General features: G+C 35.9%; 1 protein-coding gene across 6 annotated transcripts in view; it reads left to right on the top strand.

Moving 5' to 3' along the window:
* The window catches only part of ATG2B (autophagy related 2B), a 50,036-nt gene that overhangs the window by 9,628 nt on the left and 17,541 nt on the right, over positions 1–22,867 (top strand). For 3 of the 6 annotated variants that reach the window (XR_012623333.1, XM_074825053.1, XM_074825051.1), the window contains exons 7-29: positions 3,752–3,848; positions 4,909–5,091; positions 5,720–5,874; positions 6,585–6,696; positions 6,854–7,115; positions 7,976–8,126; positions 8,663–8,755; positions 8,930–9,118; positions 10,439–10,712; positions 11,529–11,634; positions 12,699–12,891; positions 13,028–13,170; positions 14,334–14,491; positions 14,742–14,914; positions 15,206–15,356; positions 16,218–16,417; positions 17,242–17,322; positions 19,001–19,107; positions 19,380–19,472; positions 20,287–20,357; positions 21,367–21,443; positions 21,764–21,934; positions 22,420–22,561. Coding sequence is in view for 5 of the 6 variants with exons in the window: in XM_074825053.1 (XP_074681154.1) it covers positions 3,752–3,848; positions 4,909–5,091; positions 5,720–5,874; positions 6,585–6,696; positions 6,854–7,115; positions 7,976–8,126; positions 8,663–8,755; positions 8,930–9,118; positions 10,439–10,712; positions 11,529–11,634; positions 12,699–12,891; positions 13,028–13,170; positions 14,334–14,491; positions 14,742–14,914; positions 15,206–15,356; positions 16,218–16,417; positions 17,242–17,322; positions 19,001–19,107; positions 19,380–19,472; positions 20,287–20,357; positions 21,367–21,443; positions 21,764–21,934; positions 22,420–22,561 (3,382 nt within the window). In the remaining variant the exon portion in view is untranslated. Of the gene's footprint in view, positions 1–3,751; positions 3,853–4,908; positions 5,092–5,719; positions 5,875–6,584; positions 6,697–6,853; positions 7,116–7,975; positions 8,127–8,662; positions 8,756–8,929; positions 9,119–10,438; positions 10,713–11,528; positions 11,635–12,698; positions 12,892–13,027; positions 13,171–14,333; positions 14,492–14,741; positions 14,915–15,205; positions 15,357–16,217; positions 16,418–17,241; positions 17,323–19,000; positions 19,108–19,379; positions 19,473–20,286; positions 20,358–21,366; positions 21,444–21,763; positions 21,935–22,419; positions 22,562–22,867 lie in introns of all 6 variants that reach the window. The other 3 variants (XM_074825054.1, XM_074825052.1, XM_074825055.1) reach the window with 2 other exon arrangements.

Raw genomic sequence — 22,867 nt, 5'->3', positions numbered from 1 at the left:
CTACTGCATACAAAAAATGGTGAGATTCTCAAGGGAACAGAATCCCCTTAGTTTTGCTGTAGATTCTCTGCATTCCAACCCAACATATTTGTCTAATAAGAAAGACATCTTTACAGTGACCAGACAAGTCAATGGCCCACTGAAATCTGTTCAGAGAGAATTCCTGTATGTTAGAGAGACTGAATTTATGCATTGGAGTAGCTCCTGAGAAAGTTGGTTTGTTTTCATGAAACTCCTGCTGCTGTTCATTTATCTTTTTTTTCTTGTAGCACTATGACTGACTTTGCCTACATATGTGTGGAATGTTTAACTGGATGATTAAAATCACTTTGGTTTTAAAAGGATATAATTTACTTCAGCAATTACAAGTAATCCTTAAATGGTTAATTAGGTTGCAGCATTATAAAACTAACATGAATATTTCTACTTAGTAAATCAAATAATAATGTCATATTTAAATGCTACTAATTAAAATAATACTTTATTTGACTTTTACATAAAGATACAGGAAGCAAAGCAATTGAAAATAAAGCCCTATTTTTTTTTTTAAAGAAGTGTGAGTATATAGGTAAAGTTGTGTAAATATATTCCCCTTGTCTCCAATTTTAAAATTGGCTGTTGACCTGTCTTGTATAGTGCACTATATTCTACAGAAAGCATAAAGTAGAAAAGTTTCTCATGTCCAGCAATTTCTAGTCAATCTTTAACTTCATTTGTTTATACAGTTAAGAGTCCTTGAAAAGTGAAATAACATACTTTGTTTGGTGTGAAATAGAAAAATCCTGGCTATTTCAAAAGTACAAATAGTTAATGCAGAATCACAGAATCGTCTAGATTGGAAGGAACCTTGAAGATCATCTAGTCCAACCATTAACCTAGCACTGACAGTTCCCAACTACACCATATCCCTCAGCACTATGTCGACCCTACTCTTAAACACCTCCAGGGATGGGGACTCCACCACCTCCCTGGGCAGCCCATTCCAACGCCTAACAACCTGTTCTGTAAAGAAATGCTTCCTAATATCCAGTCTAAACCTTCCCTGGTGCAGCTTGAGGCCATTCCCTCTTGTTCTATCACTTATTACTTGGCTAAAGAGACTCATCCCCAGCTCTCTGCAACCTCCTTTCAGGTGGTTGTAGAGGGTGATGAGGTCTCCCCTCAGCCTCCTCTTCTCCAGACTAAACAAACCCAGTTCCCTCAGCCGCTCCTCGTACGACATGTGCTCCAGACCCTGCACCAGCTTTGTTGCCCTTCTCTGGACACGCTCGAGTAATTCAATGTCCTTTTTGTAGTGAGGGGCCCAAAACTGAACACAGTAATTGAGGTGCGGCCTCACCAGTGCCGAGTACAAGGGTAAGATCCCTTCCCTGTCCCTGCTGGCCACGCTGTTTCTGATGCAAGCCAGGATGCCATTGGCCTTCTTGGCCACCTGGGCACACTGCTGGCTCATGTTCAGCCGGTACAGTTAACACCTTTAAATTAATTGATGTCCAGATGTTTCGAAAAGTCAAAAATTTTCCAGTTTCATACCCTTAGATGTATTTTAAGGTAGCCAGAAGAAAAATGGCAGAGTTGAGGGTAATTTTTGTTTTATAGATGTTCAGTATGGTAGAATGGAGAGCAGTGGTCTCTGCAAGCTGGGCTTGAGCACAGGCAAAACACTGTTGGTATGTTAAATAGTAGCAACATCTGAACTAGTGAATGGATGTAATACTACGTGACAAAATGAAAGGAGGACTTGTTTTTTGATTTATCAGGTAGAGTCCACACAGATTGGAAAGAACGTAGATACACTGCATTGCTTAGTCAGGTTAAGTGTTTTTTTTTTCCTAACTCTGGAAACTGAATTATGTTAGAACACCTTTGATTAGAATAGGCGTTTCAGGCATGTAAACTGCAAAATATACTGTATAAGTTCCTGTCAAGTATGAGACACTTCAGTAATTTCATTTTCTTTCAACTCTTTCCAAAGGATGGAAAAAATAGTAGGAAACAGTATACAAAACTAATTGATCATTTGTTTTTCCCGCTTAGGTAAATATTCCCTTAAGGTTTTTATGAGCAAAAGTATATTTTCATATAAATGCATTCCACTGCATGCTGGTTTTTTTTTTTTTCCTCTTCCCTTCCCCCATGGGTGTGGTGGGTTGACCTTGGCTGGCTGTCATACACCCGTCCAGCTGCTCTCACTTGTACTTCTCAACAGGACAGGGGGAGAGAATGTGATGAAAAAGCTCATAGACTGAGATAAAGACAGGGAGACCGCTTAGCAGTTATTGTCCGGGCACAACAGACTCAACTTAGGGAAAATTAGTTGAATTTATTGCCAATTAGAATGGACTTGAATGATGAGAAACAAACTAAAACACCTTCCCCTCACTCGCTCTTCTTCCACGGCTCAACTTCACTTTGTCAATCTCGACTCTTCTACCTCTTCACTCTGCTGAGCAGTGCAGGGCGAATAGGCAATTGAGGGGTTGCGGCCAGCTCCTAACAGTTCCTCTCTGCTGCTCCTTCCTCCTCAGGCTTTTCCCCTATTCCAGTGTGCGTCCCTTGGGTTGCAGTCCTTCACAGGCTGCTTCAGTGTGGGTCCTCTCTGTGGACTACAGTCCAGCAGGATAAATCTGCTTCTGCATGGGTCCTGCATGAACTGCAGTTCCTGACAGGAGAACCTGCAGGTGTGTGGGCTCCTCTCCGTGGGCTGCAGCACCTGCCAGGAGCCTGCTCCTGTGTGGGCTCTCCACAGGCTACAGTTTCCTGCAGGTTACATCTACCTGCTGCAGTGTGGGTTTCTGCTCTGGTGTGATTTCTTCCACAGGCTGCAGGGGACTATCTGCTCTAGCACCTGGAGCACCTCCTCCCGCTCCTTCCCTGACCTTGGTGTTTGCAGGATTGTTTCTCTTGCTGTTTTTATTTCACTGCCCACACAGCATTTTGCTGTTTCTTAAATACGTTTTCACAGAGGCACCACCAGCTTTGCTGATGGGCTCAGCTGTGTCCTGAGGTGGGTCCATTTCAGAGCTGGCTAGAATCAGCACTGCCCAGGATGGGGCAGACCCTGGTCTCTTAACACAGAGGCTGCCCCTGCAGCATACCCTGTGGCCAGCACCTTGCCACCTACACTCAGTACAGGGAGCAATAATCATGAATGGACTAACGCCTGGGAATATGGGATTCTAGAATTGAGAAATGAATCTGTACAAGTCCTTCAGTTAATTTTAGCTTGAGCTGCTCTCAAAAGATAAGTGGCTTGCTTTGCTGTACATCATCTCAAACCAATTAGACTTCTATAAACATCTCACTGCTTATGAAGAAGATATGTGTATTCATCTGTATACTAAAGAGAAGTCCTGAAGTGAACCTTTACAGTTTTTAAGATCTATTTCAGAAGGTGCTCACTTCAGTATTTTATAATTTGTACATAATAGTAACTTTATATTGTGGATTAGTTCTGGAATTATTAAAGAAGCAAACCAACTAGCAGGTTAATAGTGTTCTTGAATTTTCCTATTAGGCAGTTGTATTGTATTTTAAGCTAATAAATGTCAGTGACACACCTGCATTTATCCTGCCAGTCTACAGATTGGGAGCAATACACAAATCTCTAGCTGTCATTGCGTAGAAGATGAAGATACTGCTGGAATGTCTGTATCCTGTAGCATCCAGCATCAAAATCTATTACCGATACAGTTGACTCAAGACTTCTAAAGAAAAATTCCTTAAGTGTTCTTTCTTTTTTCTTTTTTAGTTGGATGTAGATGGACAAATAGACTCTGTACATCTATTTCTGTCACCAAGGCAGGTGCATCTTCTGTTGGACATGGTAGCAGCTATTGCTGGACCAGGCAAGTGAACATGCTGTAAATGTTAACTGTGTATTACAGTGGATGAAAAATAAACTTTTCAAGAGAAGTTTCCTCAGTGGGAAAAAAAAAGTGTGGTGGTAGATTATTATTAGTTTCTATCTGATAGTAGCAAAATCTCTTGTAGCTGCTCCGGGTAGGACTATGATCAATTTATTGATTGCAAATTGTACATGCTGGTAATGAAAATCTAGGTAACGGCTAAGGCTTGACAAGTGACTATATAATAGGACAAGAGATGGGACGTGGTCAGTGGAAAAAATCAGGCCAGATCAATTTGGTTCTTGCAGCTTCTGTTTCATGAGAGGGGCTTAGTGGTCTGGTTCCTTCTCTGTCCTGTGCTTTAGTGACATGCACAGAAAGCGTAAAGCAGACAGTAGTTGAGTTCTTTTGTCCATATTTGCTGAGTAACTAACAGCAGGTTTTTTTGACTACTGCAGTAGCAGGATGAGGATGTTTTGGTTTGTACACCCCACCCCCACCCCCCGTAATGTAACAACACTTCTTATTAGGATAGATTCTTAATCTTGTTTTTGAAAAGATTTGTCATGTCCCGGGTAGATACATCAGTATCATTAGAAGAATGTGAAGTATTTGTTGTACTGGACTTGGCCATTGTTTTTTGGATAACTGGAGAAACATTACATGTAGTTTCCCATGTGTCATCTTCAAACCTGAAATTTTAATAATTCCTTAACAGTAAAACATTTAAGAGATTGTGTCCTTAGTCCCTAAAGCTGACTGAGAAGAGAAATAGATGCTGATATATGTGAACACATTTGCATATATGACCTTAAAATATTTTCTTCGGACTTGAAATTAATGAATGCTAGTGAGAGAGTAGTCTGTTTTGGTCAAGTAAAATCTTTAAAGCAACAAAATGCATGTATATACACATCTGATATGCAACAGATATGTATATATACACAGACGTGTATATATACAACAATGGTTGGTTAATTTTCAGATTCAATTTTGAATTCTGTTTGGCATGCTGGTAAGGAAATTACAGTAGCTTTCTGTCCTTTTTTTTTTAATTCAGAGAGCCTAAGCAGGATAGAACTGTCAAATAAAGATAGGAAAAACCGGCCAATGCAACAGGAAGATGAATATCGGATTCAGATGGAATTGAAACGTTATTTAAGAAAAGAGTCGTTATCTGCAGGAGCGTCATCTGAACAAAGCTTCTACGAGACAGAGAGTGCCAGAACGCCTTCTAGTCGTGGCAAGTATAAAAGATGATGCAGCATAGCAAATAACCTGTTAGAGTTATATAAATTGACTGTTCATCTTGGAATCTTACTAACTTAAGTATCAAAAGAAATTTGACATAGAGTAATTGTATGCTGTTGTACTGTTGAATAAAAAAGTAATATCTAGTTTAGGTATCAGGCTAGACTTGATTATTTCATTAAAACTGTTCAGTAATCTGTAGGTTACTGAGCAACATGGTAAATACACATGCAGTGTAACCTATTTTCAAATGCATGGTTGAGGTAATTAATGCCTTGATTTATATTTTTATTTTAATAATTTTTGCTGATTATTTTTAATATGAAAATATGAACTTCGATTTGTCAAAAGGAGAGTGTATGCATTTATAGAAATTATACCAACTTGAATATGAAACTGGAACATTTAACTGTTCTAGTATTTATTAGACTTTTTGCCCTCTTTTTTTTTTAAATAATCTGTCATAGATACTACTAGTTTCAGTGTCAATAGAACTTGGAATGTCTGAAAATAATATATTTAGCTGGTTATTCGGTCTAGCAGGTAGATTTTTGAACTTATGAAATAACTTCTGTTGAAGTTATTTAATTAGAGAATAACCGATCTATGGTTCTTATTAGAAGAAGAAGTTTTCTTCTCAATGGCTGAAATGGACATGTCTCACAGCCTTTCCTCCCTTCCACCTCTTGGAGACCCTCCAACCATGGATCTAGACTTGTCTTTAACCAGTACATATACAACTACACCAGCAGGATCTCCACTGAGCACTACAGTGGTATAGTATTAACTACATTTAAAATCTTTTTGAAATGAACACTTTTGTCTGAAACTGTTGCATAAATATTCTTTACAATATCAAGAACTATTGCAAAATTCTAGGACAATTGAAAATGTTTAGAGCTGATAGTATTCCTTTTCTACTATGGAAATTGTATTGGGAAGCTTCTCATCTGTTTGGCTACCAAGACAGGAAATGGAATATTTGTTTTCAAATGCCTTTGAAGTTTATACAGGACTCTTTATGTTTTGTTTTCTTTTTAATAACTGCATGTTTACCATCTGGGTTTTCTTTTAATATGGACTACACGGGCAATGGCAATAAAAAGTACAAAATTGTTGTATTGCATTATTCCTCAAACAACATAAAAATTATGATGTTGAAATCGCCATCTTTCCCAAATATATTACGTGCCTAATATTTTGCATAGTGAAAGCCATGGAGAGCAGTTGTGCGCTTTACAGAAAAACAGAAGAATATGGAGAGAGCAATTTTAGCTTTAAAAATACGTGGGTTTAGACGATCATAGAATTAGAAAGCGTAGCCCAAAGTAAAGCATAGCTACATTGTTTAATGGAGCACTAATATGCTGTGAAATGGCATGTTGTTGATTGTTTATGCATGTACTTTGGTCTTGTTTCTTTATTATTTATGTTTGATATAACATCTGTTTGCCAAATTTAAGATCACACATATTTTTGTTTTAGCTTCAACCAACTTGGGGTGATTTTCTTGATCGTAGCAAACAAGAACTACAACCTCCAAGAGGTTCTTCACTTACAGCCAACGTGGTTCACCAGACTTCCTTAAGAAGGACATGTAAGTAAAAATGTTGTTTAGCATTCTTCTCCCTAGATAATTCTGAAAATGAATTGTTATGCAGCAACTTGGTAAAAAGAAATGAAAATCTAAAGTAAGATGACTTTATAAATGTGTTATTGCTGAAAAATTACGTGAACTTAATTTTGTATTTCAGCTATTCCATCCAGATCTGTTTCTGTGGATGAATCCAGACCTGAGCTTCTTTTTAGACTGGCAGTTGGAACTTTCTCAGTGTCTGTACTTCATATTGACCCTTTACCCCCACCTGAAAGTTCACTGAACCTTAACCCATTGACACCAATGGCTCGGGATTTCTTTACCCGAATAGAAAAGATTGAGCCAGTTAAGTTTTCAACAGAAGATTTTCTGTCCTTCCGAGAAGTATTTGCAGAAGCTTGTTCTCATGATCACCTTAGGTATAACTTTGCTTATTAATAAATACAATTAACAAAAATACCTTTTAAGTAAATTTGAATAAAGTAAGTTTATTTCCATAGGAATTGTGTCACTTAATATTTGAATTGCATTAGACTTTCTGTTAATTTCAAAATAGCCTTGAATTTTGACATCTGTTGTCCAAGACTGTTGTTTTTTCATAATAAAAAAAGAAAAATGCATAAACATTAAAATCAACCTAGCTCTTCTCAACAATAGATGAAGTAAACTAGGTACAGTTTCTACCACAGAAATCTAGAGAGTCAGGTATCATTAAGTAAATTGTTTCTTTAGAAATAACTGTATTTTACAGGACCATCTTATAGGGAGTTCTGCTTGAAGGAGCTTAGAGTTTTACTTAGTGCAAAATAGTGTATCAGAGATAAAAGTAAGTGTGAGCAAAGTCATGAAGTTAGTCAACAGTCTTTTTTCCAGAAGTTTTTACTGTCCCAGTACAGTGTATGAAGTAAACTATGTAATGGTGTATATATATTTTTCTTATATGTGTAACTTACATTTCCTGACGCATTTTTCTTTTGCATTGTCTATGTAAGAATGTTAGATTCCCAGCTTTATGTGAACTGCACTGTAAGTTACATGTCTGAAGTGTTCTTTACAAATTTCTCTATACTGACCATTGCTGAATGTGTAACTTAAGTCAGCTCCATTGTCTTTGTTGCTAAAGCTATAATCTGTTAGAATTTTATCTTGAAGATATTATGGTGGGTTTAATGATTTTTAAAAGGATTGTAGTGATCCTTTCTTACCTGTTTAAATCTTGACTTTTCTTAATTTTTATTGTTTTATGCTTCTTTTCCTAATTCATAATTTTCAAATTCAGATTTATAGGTACTGGCATCAAAGTGTCTTATGAACAAAGACAAAGGACTGCCTCTCGAAGTTTTAGTACTGATTTATCCATTGGGGATATGGAGTTCCTGGAATGCCTTTTTTCTACTGACTCTCATTCCATTCAGCCTCATTATACAGAGGTACATAAAAAAATACAGGAAGTTTGTACCGGGTTCCATAGCAAAGAAAAGTTTGTAACTGAGAATGCTAGATTTTAAAATGGTTGGAAGTTAAATTTTTTTTTTTTGAGTATGTTATGGTTTTAAGAGGCCACTTACACTTTAATTGGCAGCTCAAATAGCGAACCAAACAGCTGTCACACCTGACAGGAATAGTGTTAAGTAGCCAAACTTCACTAGTTTCCTTCTTTTTTAAATATGCTGAATAACAGTTTGGGAATTAGAGTAAATGTTTTCCAAGAACTAACTGGTGGGAGTTGAGCAATGTGAAGGTTTCTCTGGGTGATGATTATTCTTCCAGCTCTTCTAATGGTCAGAGACATCCAGCAAAGTGGCTGAATAAGTGGATTGAGTAAGCTGGGCTGGAGCTTTGTTCATTGACTTGAATGTAGGTTTACCTACTGTCTGTTCTAGGTCAAATGTCATAAATATATTTTCCTGTGGCAACTTTTTCCTCCTTACCTATTAAGTATTTTTAACTCTATTTTGTTCTAAAGCTGCTGACATTTCATTCTGAAGAAGGAAATGACTCTCATGCTATGCCATGCCTTCAGCTTCATTATAAGCATTCAGATAATAGAGGACCTCAGGTAATGTGGGAGATTAAAAACACCAAGTCTCTGTATAATAGCCTTTGTCTAATTTTGTTCATTTTAACAGAAGGGTATCTTTCTTGTAAAACAGAGTTCTTAACTCTCAGTTATTATCATTTGTTTCACTCTATTGGTTTTAAAGATTTTAGTGCTTTTCCTCTTTGTTTTCAGGGTAGTCAAGGGAGACTCAGTTCTGTTCCACAGAAGGCAGAGCTACAAATAAAGTTAAGTCCAGTGTTTTGTGAGCTGGATATTAGTATTGTAGACAGATTAAATTCCTTACTTCAACCACAGAAACTAACTACAGTGGAGATGATGGCATCTCACATGTATGCTTCTTACAACAAGCACATAAATCTGGTAAGTTAAAAGTGGAATTGATTAATAAACTTGCTGATTTTTTTTTTGCAGGAGGAAGGCAGGATTGCACTAAACCCAAGATTGCTGATTCTGATTGATTTGTGGTGGTTGGGTTTTTGGTTTTATCTTTTGGGTGTGTGTGGGAGTGTTTCGTTGGGATTTTTTCGTTGGGTTTTTTTTTTTTTTTTTCTTTTTTACTTCTGATACAGAACAGTAGCCATCTCATGTAGATACTAATTTGGGATTCAGTGATTGCATGCTTGATAACACACCTAAAGACAATGGTAGCTGCTTCACAAACTGCATAAATTCTCAGAACTAGGCAAAAAAAGAGGAATCTTGACTGACGTCTAATCCCTAATCTGTCCCATCATGCTCTCCAGCAGTTGATATAAACTGTTATTGACAATTCCACTTCTATATTGAAATATTCAGGTGTTAGTCAGCCCAGTTGCCTCTGCTGTGCCTTACCTGCTTTTGGGGTAGGTAGTAGAAAGGATGGGGAACGTATGCATTGTGTTCTAGTGATTGAGGACCAACAGAAGAAGTGGGAGCTTGTTTGTCTTGGTTCAGGTTGTCAGTAGGATTTAAGTGTTAGTATATTTATCACAATAACATAAAACTTGAAGGCTTTTCTTGAAATACGTGAGGAAGGATTAATGCAATTAACTGATTTTCTGCACAGCAACAAGCATCTTCATGTAATTTTATTGCTGCGTTGACTGATTACAGAAAAATTAGTCTTCAAAACTTATTTAAGCGAATCCTCATTTAAAAAATTTGTAAGACATCAGTAATTTCTATTGTGGTTATGATCTGAAAGTTTGGTTATTTTCAATGATGGCCAGCAGTAAGCTATGCTTAGGGAGGTTTTGAATGACACATCAGTGATAGGACCTGGAAGCCATGATTTACTGAAAGGGGCCAATATGTATGAGAGTAGTTCCTGGCTTCTCAACAATAGCATTTTTTTAAAAAATATCTGCGACATGGTATTTCCAAACTGCAGCTGTGAGTACTGTTTGGTACACTCACTCTCTCATTTAAGAGAAAAAAATACAATAGCCATTTTTTTTTAAAGATTGCTAACCTCTGCAAATAATTCTAAGTAGAATCTTTAAAGCACCAATAATAGAAGAATATCTGAAGAGTAATAATAATTGGTCCTAATATGTTTTGGTCCTAATGTGTTTTGTGTAACATATGAAAAACTAATCTCTTTCATTTTTAGATATTACATCATCTAAAGCTTTCCCCATAGTAATTTTTAGTGCTATTATCTCTAATTTTTTTTTTTTTTCCTTTTACTTTGTTTTTTAGCATAAAGCATTTACTGAAGTTTTTCTGGATGATTCACATACTCCTGCAAACTGTAGAGTTTCAGTTCAAGTCACTGCCCCAGCATTAAATCTCTCTGTTCGCTTCCCAATACCTGACCTACGGTCAGATCAGGAACGAGGACCATGGTTTAAGAAATCGCTTCAGAAGGAGATTCTTCATCTTGAATTTACAGATATGGAATTTAAAACTGAGTTTATAGGAGGGTCAACTCCAGAACAAGTTAAATTAGAACTTACCTTTAAAGAGCTAACTGGTAAGAATGTTAACATTATATTAAAATACTCTCTTGTTTTTCCAGATATTATGTAGTTGAAAAAAATGTCCTCTTGTATGGTTTAACACAGGGGAGAGTCTTTCTGCCTGAATTTTGGAGCAGATATCTCTGCTGCAGTTTAGGTTCTGTGCTAAGTATCAGCATAAGTCAAAATAATACTACTAGTAGAAGCTAATATATGTAGGTATAGTGCTTGCATTCTTGGTTTTGAGATCTAAGCTAGTATTTCTGCTGGGGGGGGGGTTGTTACATTGTTATACCAGTTTGTTTCAATTTAGGGTATCTCTGCCATCTTGATCATGGTATTAGGGTAAGTTTTGTAGACTTGTAGAGGGATACTACAGATACGCAAATTAGGAATCTCAAGTCTAGTCTAGAAATGAAGTGAATGATGTCCTAAATAACTGTCATTGAGAAAATTTTAATACTTTTGTGTGTCTAATATCTTTCAAAGTAATAAATCTGTGAGACTGGTTTATATGTGCAAAACTTCTCTGCTGATTTGTCATTCTGTGTACTTTTCAAGGCTGTGTCATAATGTAGTGATGCTGTAAATGTAGATATCTATGCATTAGAAGCATCTGGTTTTCTGAATGCTGCTAGCTAGAAGATAATATGAAATAATTTTTGTTTCTAATTATATTTAATTTGTGGCAGAGAAGATGAGTAAACTTTAAGTACCTTAGTAATAACGTTTACAAGCTATCCTGTTGGACTCCAACCTGAGGAGTGGGCAGCCTGAAGTTAGCAGTTGTCATTCCTGTGTTAATTTTTTAAAAATATTTTTCTATTTAGGTTCATTTGAAGAGGATAATGCAGAAGCACCAATAAAGTTTTTTCAAGTGTCTGGTGGCATAGATGGAGATATAACATCATCATCAGACAATTTTGACTGGCCTCGGTAAAATAACGTTTTTTAATGCAAGTTGTTTGGATTTTTACAAAGTACTATTATTTTTCTAATTTTAATGCAGGCTGCTTGTGTGGTAAATGCTTTAAAATAATTTGCAAAGAAAGAACATGTAGCTATTGAAAAGAACCCAAGAACTTTTTTTTAAAAAACGCAAAACTTAACTCCTACATTTATAATAATACAAGATGGTTTTAATGTATAATGGTTTCTGCCTAGACTTGAATAAATTTTCATGGTCTAGTGAATGATTAGAGACTTAAAACTTTCTCCCATTTTTGTTTTTTGTCACTTTTTACTTTTTCTCCTGCTTTTACATTTCAAGGCTGAATACCAAACAAAAAAAAAATCTCAGTTGAATTTTGCCTCAGAATATTAATATAAGCTGGTATAAAGCCGTAATAACAATAAGGATAATTATTTTGTGACTGAATTATTCCAGCTTATATCACATGTAAGGCAACACAGTACTTCAGAGTTACTGAACAGAAGGACCTAACAGCTGTAGCATGTAATAAGATGTTTAAAGAGGCAATTTTTGATTTGCCACATACATTTTTTTGCCACAAAATACAGTGGCTTTCTGACAGCATGTTTGTATGGACATTTTTTTCAGCATGGTTTTCTTTTATAATGGTACAGATTTTTCTGTAACTGTGTATATGTAATGCACTATGTCATGTAGCAGAGCATTTTTTAATAGCTGTTGGTGGTCTAATGATACAAGTGTTATTCTGGGAGAGCGCTAGATTTTTCTTAGATCACCTGATGGTCCCCTGATGGATTTGAAAAAAGCAGACACTAACGTTTTCACCTGATGGTTCTTTTTCCATGTCCCTTTGTGCCTGTAAGTTTGGTGTTTTTCTTAATGGTATCACTGTGTCTAGTAAAATATGTTATTGTCTAATTAAAAAAAAATCCCTGGTCTTTGAGCTATTTAGTCTATTGTGTATTTAATGGCCAGCTAGTAGAGCTAGGGAACATGTGACTGTGCATCAATATAAAAATTCTAAACATCTCTAATGGCTTATTCTACGTAACTTCTCCAATGTCAGGATTGTATTGAAAATAAACCCCCTGGCTGTGCACTCTATTCTGGAAAGGATAGCAGCTGAGGAGGAAGAAGGTGATAATAACTTTCAAGAGGAAGAAGAAGGAGGGTCTCATTCTTTGAAGGATGTCTGTGATATTAGAAGACCAGAGCCTTCTCCTTTTTCTTCTCGTAGGGTCATGTTTGAAAATGAAGAGGTACTATAAAATTCTGTTACTGATTTGTGCTTATAGTAGACAAAACTATTTATTCTCACTACTTTATATGTATCTTCTGGCTTTCTTTTTTTTTTTTTTTTTACTTGAGAGGGATTTTTTCTTTTTGTTTTTTCAGATGGTGATGCCAGGAGATGTAGTTGAAATGACCGAGTTTCAGGATAAAACAATTAGCAATTCTCATTATGTACTGGAACTCATGTTACCAAACATTCACTTAACACTACCAAACAAAAGCTTTTATGAAAAACTTTACAATAGGCAAGTATGGCAATTGTTTTGCTTGGTTATTGTGGCCTGTACTTCTAGTTCTGAATTTGTTGTTGAGAAAAGCAATTGAATAAGCAGCTACAGCAGGAATTCATTTGTATAGTTTTCTAAGAACATAAAATGCTATATAAATAGTCTTCCAGGTTAACATCAGAGACACCACTGTGTCATATATCTGATAGGTGCCATAGCAGCCAGCTGCTAAAAAGTATGTGGCAGATTTTGTGAATAAAGGCTAAAGTTAAATAGTCTTTTGCTTTCAGTGAATACATTGTTCAGATCTGTGTTCTCAATATTTCATCTTGCTCTGACCTTTCTGACTTCTCCTTTATAAAAAGATCATTGTACTTCAAAAACTGTTGCATTCAATTTTATTCTTTCCTTTTTATTCAGTGATTCCCCATCTAAAAATTAGGAGTCCACAAGGCAGGCAGGGGAGAAAAAACCCTGACAACCCGGTTCTGTAAGCCTTACAAAGGCTTATGAAAGCAGAGAAAGTGAACCCAACTTGCAGATAGGTGTTCATCGTTTATTTCTGTTAGTTTTCTGTCTGAAAAACAAAGAAATACAACTAGATTAAATTAACTAAAAGTAGGTATTATGCTATGCATCAGCTACATAGAAAGATGCTGATCTGTTTTAGCCTCTGATAGGCATTGCTTTACTTGCAAAGCATTTTTCACTTCTAGAGTGGCAAAGCTGGACCTTACATTGAATATACTGTTGGTGTATTTCTGTACGGAATGTCACATACATATTTACCTCAACAGACACAGACTCACTTGAAGTCCAAAGAACTAATGTTTCCTGCAACCTTGTTTGAAAATTGATCTGATCAAAATCGGGTTTTGTCACCCTCCCTCCAACCTACTGAGCTAATATACACCTACTAATAGAGGTGCTTGTGTCACTGTCAAATGTTAGACTTTGATATGTGCGTACCATAATTACAGAAAAAAGTTGCTTTTATTACTCATTGCTTTTACTCTTGAATACATTATTCTTTCTTGTGCTCTTGAACACTTTTCTTTCATGTTTTTGAAATCTGAAATCTGTTATATGAAGTTTGCAAAGGAAATACTGCTTGACTGACCTTATATTAAGTGGGAATATAGTCATATATTTTTGTATAATGATAATCTATTTCTTCCTAGGATCAGCAATGATTTGTTGTTGTGGGAACCCACAGCTCCATCTCCTGTAGAAACATTTGAAAACCTTTCTTATGGTGTTGGACTATCTGTGGCCAGCCAGCTCATCAACACTTTCAGTAAAGACAGCTTTAGTCAATTTAAATCTGCAGTTCATTATGGTAATACCCTTAGTAAATCATCTAGAACTATAGTGATTCAAAAGCATAATTGGCTGAAGTGATTAAGCTGACAGTGGAAAGAATTTGTAGACTTTTAAAAATGGATTTATTTAAACCAGGGAGAAAAAACATAGATTACTGTTTACATAAGTAAAGTAAGTGTGAAATTGAATCACATTACTGATGGAAAAACAACAAGTTATTGGCATAGTATGCGTGCTAGTTAGTTGTTTTTCATTTTATCTGTTAGATGACGAGAGTGGGTCTGAGGAAGAAACGCTACAGTATTATTCCACTGTTGATCCAAACTATCGTTCACGCAGAAGGAAAAAACTTGACTCTCAGAATAAGAACGCACAAAGCTTTCTGTCTGTTCAGCTAAATGTGACACATGGATTAGTGTCAGTATTCACAGATGTAAAGGTGAGACACTGGGGCTGGAAAAAGTTGTTTTGAGCATGGGATCCCCTTCATGCTGTATGTACTGTTTTTGGAAGGAACAGATGTTTATAACAGTAATTCTGTAATCTTCGTACTGTTGTACTGTAACTAGACAATAATGCAACACAGTATTTTAGTGGTTCTGTTTGCATTTACTTACTCTCACGTAAAGCGAACAAGAAAATGTGTATTGGTAGCAAGCGTTGTGTTAGTTTAGACTAACTGCAGTAAACTCAGCAAGCAATCATTGTATCATTTCTATTCTTCCTTCAGCAGGATGATGGAAATGCACTGGAAGGAAAATATGGCGAATTCTGGTTTGAGTTCAACAGTGGTTCACTTTTCAGTGTGACTAAATATGAAGGCTTTGAGGACAGACACTATGTGTGCGTCCATTGTAGCAGCCTCAATTTATATCACCAAGGTAGGGTTGGGATTGAGGTGGCTTTGGGACTAAATTTGAAACAAGATAAACTTGAAGTTTTTTTAGGAGAAATGCTGTCTTTTTTTTTCTTTTTTTCCCCCACCTCTGATCATGTATCATTTAGCACAGTAATGCTCCTAAATGCTACAGTAATACAACTTCATGATAACTGTATTTACTTAGTTACAGTTTAGATCAAACTTTCATTGGCAACTGCTGGTCTTTAAAGATATTCTGGTCCTCTGCCAAATTAGCTGTGCAGCCTGTTCTTTATTATGAAAGTACACACTTCCTACATGTGATTGGTTATTTAATTTGAAAAGGTACATGTTACCAGTGGCTGCTGTATCTTTCCTGGTTAGCTAGTTATTGTCAGCAGGTGAACAGTTTTAAGTTGACTATATAGTTTTTATGGTGGGTAACCCCCATGTAGTCAAACCTTTTCAGGTTTTCCCCTCAAATGTCTCTGAATCAGTGGTAGTCAAGTTAATGGATTTTCAGTGCAAGGGTTAATTACTGTGTGTTTAGCGGTTAACCTGGCACCATCTCATAAAATGGAGAGACGTATTCCTGTCTGTCCATGTAACTCATAGGATATTTCTGTCCTTTATTTCAACTTTGCCATTTTGTTGGGCAAATAAAAAAACCCTATAGTCACTTTGAGGATTTTAGCTAGAACCATGGTTTTAAATACTGGGTCACCTGTAACCTCCCCTTCACAGTTTCTGGTTGTCAGTATGCATGACTAGCTTTGGTAATGAAAATAATTTTAATGCATTAAGCATAAAAAGGATTTTTCTTAACTCTTCCTCAGTAACAACTTTGAAGCACAAGATAGCTCATTCTAAAATCTCTTTGCAGGTATGGTAGATGGGGTCGTCCCTTCCTCTGAAGTACGACTGCCCAGCACAATACGTCCCCATTGGTTAGAACCTACTATCTGTTTTTCTGAAGAAGATGGTCTTAGCAGGATCGCTTCAGATGGTGTAGGAGTGGATTGTCCAAGTATGCTGACTGTTGCAGTCAAAATCCAATCAGATAAGATAGAGAGCAATACAAAGGTTTGTGTTTTTAAATTTGTGCTTTTATAAATTATTTGAGTTACTTCAGTTTATATGGAAGCATCTAGATGTGGGGTTACAAGGATTATAGATGAAGAAACCATATATTTCTGAGCCATTCATCCTCAAACTATAACTTTCTGTTAGAATCTTTTGCGCAGCTTGTAAAATTTACGTATCAGCATAATTTACTAATTCTGCCAGTGATTCAGTTTGCTGATTGTGCCATATTTCTTTACTGAATGCGTTTCTTGGCCAGTTGACCTTTTTCTTGTTTTTCTTTCGTTGAGTTTTATTCTGGTGCCAAACCAGGGAAGAATAAAGGGTTAAAAGCTTTCTGCTCAGCTTACGAGCAGTGTCATCTAATAGGCAGCCTTTGCTTACCTATTTGGTGTGGTACTGGTAAAGGAATGGTGTGTTTGGCTTTGACAGGAGCATTCATTAGCATGGCTAAAACATGACCTCTTAGTTGGCATAGCAGTGACAAACAGGTTGGTAGAGTTATCTAGAGAAGAAGGAATCTGTGGACCAGCACAATATCACAGGGGCTAACTTGACTCAGATTTGAACAGCGTAAGAACGAACTCCATTGGGTTGGTGGTACTGGTAATCCTGGTGAATCCCGGTATGAACAGGTAGCCTTCCTTCCTATCACCACCACAAAATTGTTTTTTCTAAATTATCCTGTTACAGAAAGTGTTAGACTTTCTTCATTTCTAGACACTTGGAGATTCTGGGAGCAGAAGGATGACTGTTTCATAATCTAGTTGTCAAATAGTTACATGTATTTCATGTAAACTCACTCATGTAACTTTCTTGTACAGGAATTTCTAGTTGCTGTTGGACTAAGAGGAGCCACCCTTCAGCACAGAGTACTGCCTTCAGGTTTAAGCTGGCATGAACAGGTTAGGTTTCTACAGTTTTCTCGACTACATCTTCCATTTCAGCCTCATTGCTTAACAACTGCTTTAAGTATCAAACTAAACCTTGATGGAAGAATCTGTGTTATGCAGTGTCTTATGTTACTCTTCCCATTCTTTCTTGTCTCTGTTTGAGACCACTGACAGACTGTAATCTCCCTCCTAAATTATTTGTGCATTCATTTGCTACAGTTTCTCTCATCATCCTAAATCTCTGCCCACAACATGTCAGATGTCAGGGAGGTTCTGGGGTTTTTGGGTTTTTTGTTTGTTTTTTTTAAAAAAGTTCAAATGGAAAAATCTCAATAGTCCAACACTATCCAAGTACTTGAATAATCCTTGATGTAAAAGAACATCCTCAAACCAAAAAAATGCGCTAGTTGCAGCACTGAAAGCATTTCTGTATTTTCTCCTTCTGCTCACTTCATTCCTCAAGTCCTGTTTCTTCCTTGTCTGTCTCCTGTGTTATATCATTTGAATAGCAGTAAGGGAGCAGACGACTTTGGGAAAGTAGTAAGTAGCAGTTTACATAAATGCTTGTAATGCAAACTTCTGAATTAGAAGGGTTGTACAGATACGTGTGGATGCAGAGGTATAGCATAGCAGACAGGGCTACAGACCCTTGATCTGGAAGCTGTGTGTAAACATGCATGAGCTAGGACATGCCATTAGCACAGTAGCAGTATAGCTCCATGTACTTACACCATACTGGATTACAGATAGTAAACCCTGATGTTGAAGCTTATCTTGTTTAACCTTCAGTATGTATGGTATGCTCTATTTTTTACATGCATTTTTATTGAATAACTGCATGAAGCTGAACTCAGTGCTTTGGACTGGGCTGTGACTCAGCATGGTATTCCTATGTGTTTGTGTAGCCTGCTTTAACACCGTGTTGCTTATTTGTTCTTGAATTTTTGCTCAATTAACATTGCTTGTAATGCACTTGGGAATCTTTTTTTGGAGGGGGAGCGGGGAAATAAAAAATTGGCTAAAGAGGTGGGTGGAAGAAACTTAAAAGGATAGAAGTGTTGGTATGCCTCAGGCTTGCAATAGTTTGAGAAGAGTGTTCATAGTGTAACGTATCTGAGAGAGAACTATGACAGATATTAAAGAGGAGGAGTTTATTTTATGCAATAGTAATACATGAAAAAGCAGTATATGCAATGGATGTGCACATATTTCTGATTCTGAGCATATTTCCTGGCCCCCCTGCCCTAAGAAAAGGAAAGATATCTTGAAGATAACTTTAACAATGTAGAGTATTACAAGAAAAGTTGACTCTTTGGAGAAAGATAGCAAAGAAAATACACTGTAATAACTACTGCAAAGAAAGATGACTGAGACTGTATTTGGGAAAAGCTTTAAAAATGGATTGGGAGACATTATACAAGAAGCCACTTAGGCATCTGTGGATTGGTGTTTTCCGTACGTTTGAGGCTGCAACTGGGATGTATTTTATTTCCCTGTTTACATTCCATGGTTTTCTATATTCAGATACTGGGTAAGCACATTTAAATATCTGAGATTGTTCACTTCCTTTTCCTTCTACTAATCAAACATTTTGTTGCCATACCTGTTACAGATTTTCTTTTCTAATGCGTAATTGTTTATTAATTTAACAGATATTGAAATACTATAATAATATGTTTGTGATTTTTAGATTTTATATTTTTTGAATATTTCTGATGAGCCTGTTCTGGGATATAATCCTCCAGCTACAATTACAACTTTTCATGTGCATCTGTGGAGTTGTGCTCTTGATTACAGGTAAATAAAATGTAACGGTATGTCACTTGGTGGCACTGCAGCTATACATGTATTCTTTAGGAACATTTGAGTTTGCATATTGTAAAGAATATTTATTTAGGCTTGTTTGGAAAAAAATATTTAACAGAAATCCCTTAAACTGTAAGCAATTTAAAGTAGGATAAGCACTTGCCTAGGCCTGGAAAGATCTAGTTAGGTAACCTGTAAGACTTTGATTGCACTTCTAAATAGGTACAGAGTATTAATTTTTTTTTTTTCCTATTTGTTGTTAGGCCCTTGTTTTTGCCAGTCAGATCTCTACTTACTGTTGAAACTTTCAGCATTTCCAGCAGTGTTGCAGTAGATAAATCCTCTTCTACTCTCAGGTATAATTTAAGTGATTTTGAAACATGGAAGCTCCTCTAAAACTTGTAATACCTGTCTGCTTCTTTGACCTAGGACCCATTTGTGTTATGTAAATGGTCACACTGGTTTGCACCTTTTGAAATATACTTGGCTCATGTGTAATCCTTTTATTTTATTAGCTTAAATACTTTTTTTCTTTCAGTTGGATTGCTTTCTTAAACAACTAGCAATTCTGCAGTTTTTAATTAGGTTGAAAGATGTCCTGAAATGAAATTGTGTCTATTTTGTCAATTAGTAGCACCTTAAGATTTCTTAAAGATTTGTTATTTGGAGATAGGATATTAATTAAGGAAATATTTAGTGATTACTGAACATCTCTAACTTTTTAATGATTTTTTTTTTTTGCAACTTTAGATGAATATTCATTCTGTTATACCTATTCTGATTTGAAACATCTGCCAATTTGCTTGTTTCTATTGATAAAACCTTATAAATGACCTTTGAAACAAATGTGTCTGTTGCTTTATTAAAAAGAAAAACTATGAAAAGGGAAATAAGTGTTAATTCTGTTTGCCAAAAGCATTACTTTTTATTCTAGGAAAAATCAAATATATAAATTGAAATGCAAATAAAATGTAATTAGCAATGGCAAAAATATCTTGTAGTGCTTAATTACCAATGGATTTGAAAATTATGACAGGTTAAAGTGAAGAGTTTAGGTTTAAGATATGCTAGATATATTTGTGGTTTTAATTTTTTTTTCTATACTAATTTCTTTGATGAATTGCACAACATTTATCTAACATGTTTATTTCATCTTTTTTTAAATCTTAGGATAATTTTAGATGAAGCTGCTTTGCATCTGTCTGACAAGTGCAACACTGTTACAGTGAACCTCCATAGAGGTAAGGATGTTTTAGATGTGACTAATGAATTTCAGGGCCTAAAGAAACAAAATTACAGGCATATTCAGCATATATAAAGGTTGTTGAAGAAGAGGTCTGAGGAGATAAGGAGCAGTAAATTGAATATGAATGAATAATGCAGTGTTGATGAAAATCTTGAGTGCTCTAGTTTGGATTTGTGGATGCAGAGGTATGTCAGAGAACAGCAACTTTCAAATCCTTCATTTTCTTGTTACAGTTCCATAATGGGTATTTGAAAAAAAAAAGCATATTTTTAAAAATCTTGGGTTGGCATAGAATGAAATCTTTATAGAAAAGGTATCTCATTTTGAGATATATATTCTAAACAGTTGAACTTGAAAGGTGTTATGTCACAGTGCTAGGTTCTGAAAAGAATGATACCAACTGGTTTGCGCTCATTCATGTAACAACCTTTAAGGACTGAGGAACTTCAATCAATTTTTAACAAATTAATTGGAGAAATAATAAAACCCTGTGCCCACAAATGTGTGTATTTAGCTTAGGTAAGAGATCTCTAGTGAAGGACAGAGTAAAGCTATGCTTGTTATGTTTAAAAAAGAAAGAGGGGAAATAACTTATTCGTGGTACTGAAAGATTAGTACAATGTGAAAATGTTCTCTCTCTCACTTCAACTAAAAAACTGCTAGGATGCTTAGTCACCCAACTTCTGTGTGTCTCTGTTTCTCTAACTCACACAGATGGGATGAGGATAAATACCTTAAAAGATTACACTGCACACAGATGGTGGCAGTGGGAGTGATATATTGGATTGAAAAGATTTGAGTTCTTGATTTGAGTAGCTGGAACTTGAACTCTGAAAGTAATCCTAATAAAAGAAGGAAAGGCAGTGGTATAAAAGGTTTTGATAAAAAAGATCCTTTTTTATGCTCATGCTATTTCTAATGGTTTAATAATCAAAAATACATAGTAAGGATGATATTTGTTATGAAGTCTTAATATTTTTTTTTTTTAATTACTCGTCTTTCAGATTATGTTCGTGTTATGGATATGGGACTGTTGGAACTAACCATTACAGCAGTAAAGTCTGATTCTGATGGGGAAAGAGTAAGTATTTAATCACAAATAGAATAAAATGTAAAATCTCCATGACAGATTGTAATTTGAAAATTACTTTATTATACTTAGAATCAAGGAAGGTTTGTCAGTTTACGTGTGTGGTTTTTTTACAGTTTACGTGTATTTTTTACAGTTACACATTTAAATTAAAAATGTAAATTTTATACATATTTACACAGTTTACGTGTATTTTTTAAGTCCTTTTTGACTAGTTAAGTAAATTAATTTAAAAACAGCTGTGTATAGATGCTATTTTTATGGAACCGTAGGTTGAAGTGTATTCTTATCTTTTCATTGTTGTTATCTAGACTAAACCACGTTTTGAGCTGCACTGTTCCAGTGATGTAATCCATATTCGTACCTGCTCTGATTCATGTGCTGCACTAATGAATCTCATACAGTATATTGCAAGTTATGGTGATTTACATCCACCTGCTAAACCAGAGATCAAACGTGGAGTTAGCAAGCCAAAAATGAAGGTATAAAATGGCAAAATAATACCAACTTAACTTTACACTTCCTGGTAATATGTCTTTAATTCTGATATCCCCATTCTGTTTTCAAAGAATGTGAGATTTCCTGCAAAGAAATTAACAGATTACATCTGACTTAAAATATATTTGAGAGTAAAATTGCACCTTTTTTTCTGCTTTGGTTACTACTTAATATTTTAAAGTATTTTGTGCTGTTTAGCTATTGTACTTTATTCATATCTGAAGAAGGAAATTCCAGGGCATACACAAGCTCAAGTACTCGGGTGATCTAAATACCCTGAACTAACCCTGTTCTAACCTACTTTGAGTCATGTAGCTCAGAGTTTCAGCTCACTTGATTATTTATAAAGTTAAGGTGTTACTTTGTACAGTTTGAAGAGCTGTGTATCAAGCTGTTACAGCAAAATCTTATTCATCACGATATTGCAGTTGTCTTTAAGGTGTAACTATGTATAGTTCCTCTCTTACAGGTAGAGACCTTCAGCCAGCCATCTTCCCATGGACCAGTCCTCGCTGAGTCAGAGCAACAGATTTTACGGGATTTGATGAGTGATGCAATGGAGGAAATTGAGACTCAACAGACTGCTTCTGCCTTGAAGTCAGAGTCTAATGGTAAGAATCCTCTGGAGGCATAAGTACATGTAAAGTACAACTTTTCTGGAAGGAAAGTGGGATTGAACGTTTTGTGTATGTAGAGGTGCTGCAACAAGAACGGGAGCGTACCTTTGATGTCTGAAGTCTGCACACTATCAGATTCTTGCTTTTAATAACAGTAATGCAAAAGTAATTTAAGATTCTAGTCAAATACACATTACTGAGATATTGAAAACAGCAAGGAAGGAATATGACCTAGTGGGACTCTGTCAAGACCCCAAATTCTCTAGGAGTATAAGTTAGTATGGGTGTAAGTTTATATGG

The sequence above is a fragment of the Strix aluco genome, chromosome 4 (assembly GCF_031877795.1).
Source record: "Strix aluco isolate bStrAlu1 chromosome 4, bStrAlu1.hap1, whole genome shotgun sequence".
Lineage (NCBI taxonomy): Eukaryota > Metazoa > Chordata > Aves > Strigiformes > Strigidae > Strix > Strix aluco.
Note: the sequence above shows the minus strand (reverse complement) of the source record. Positions and strands in the feature narration are given on the sequence as shown.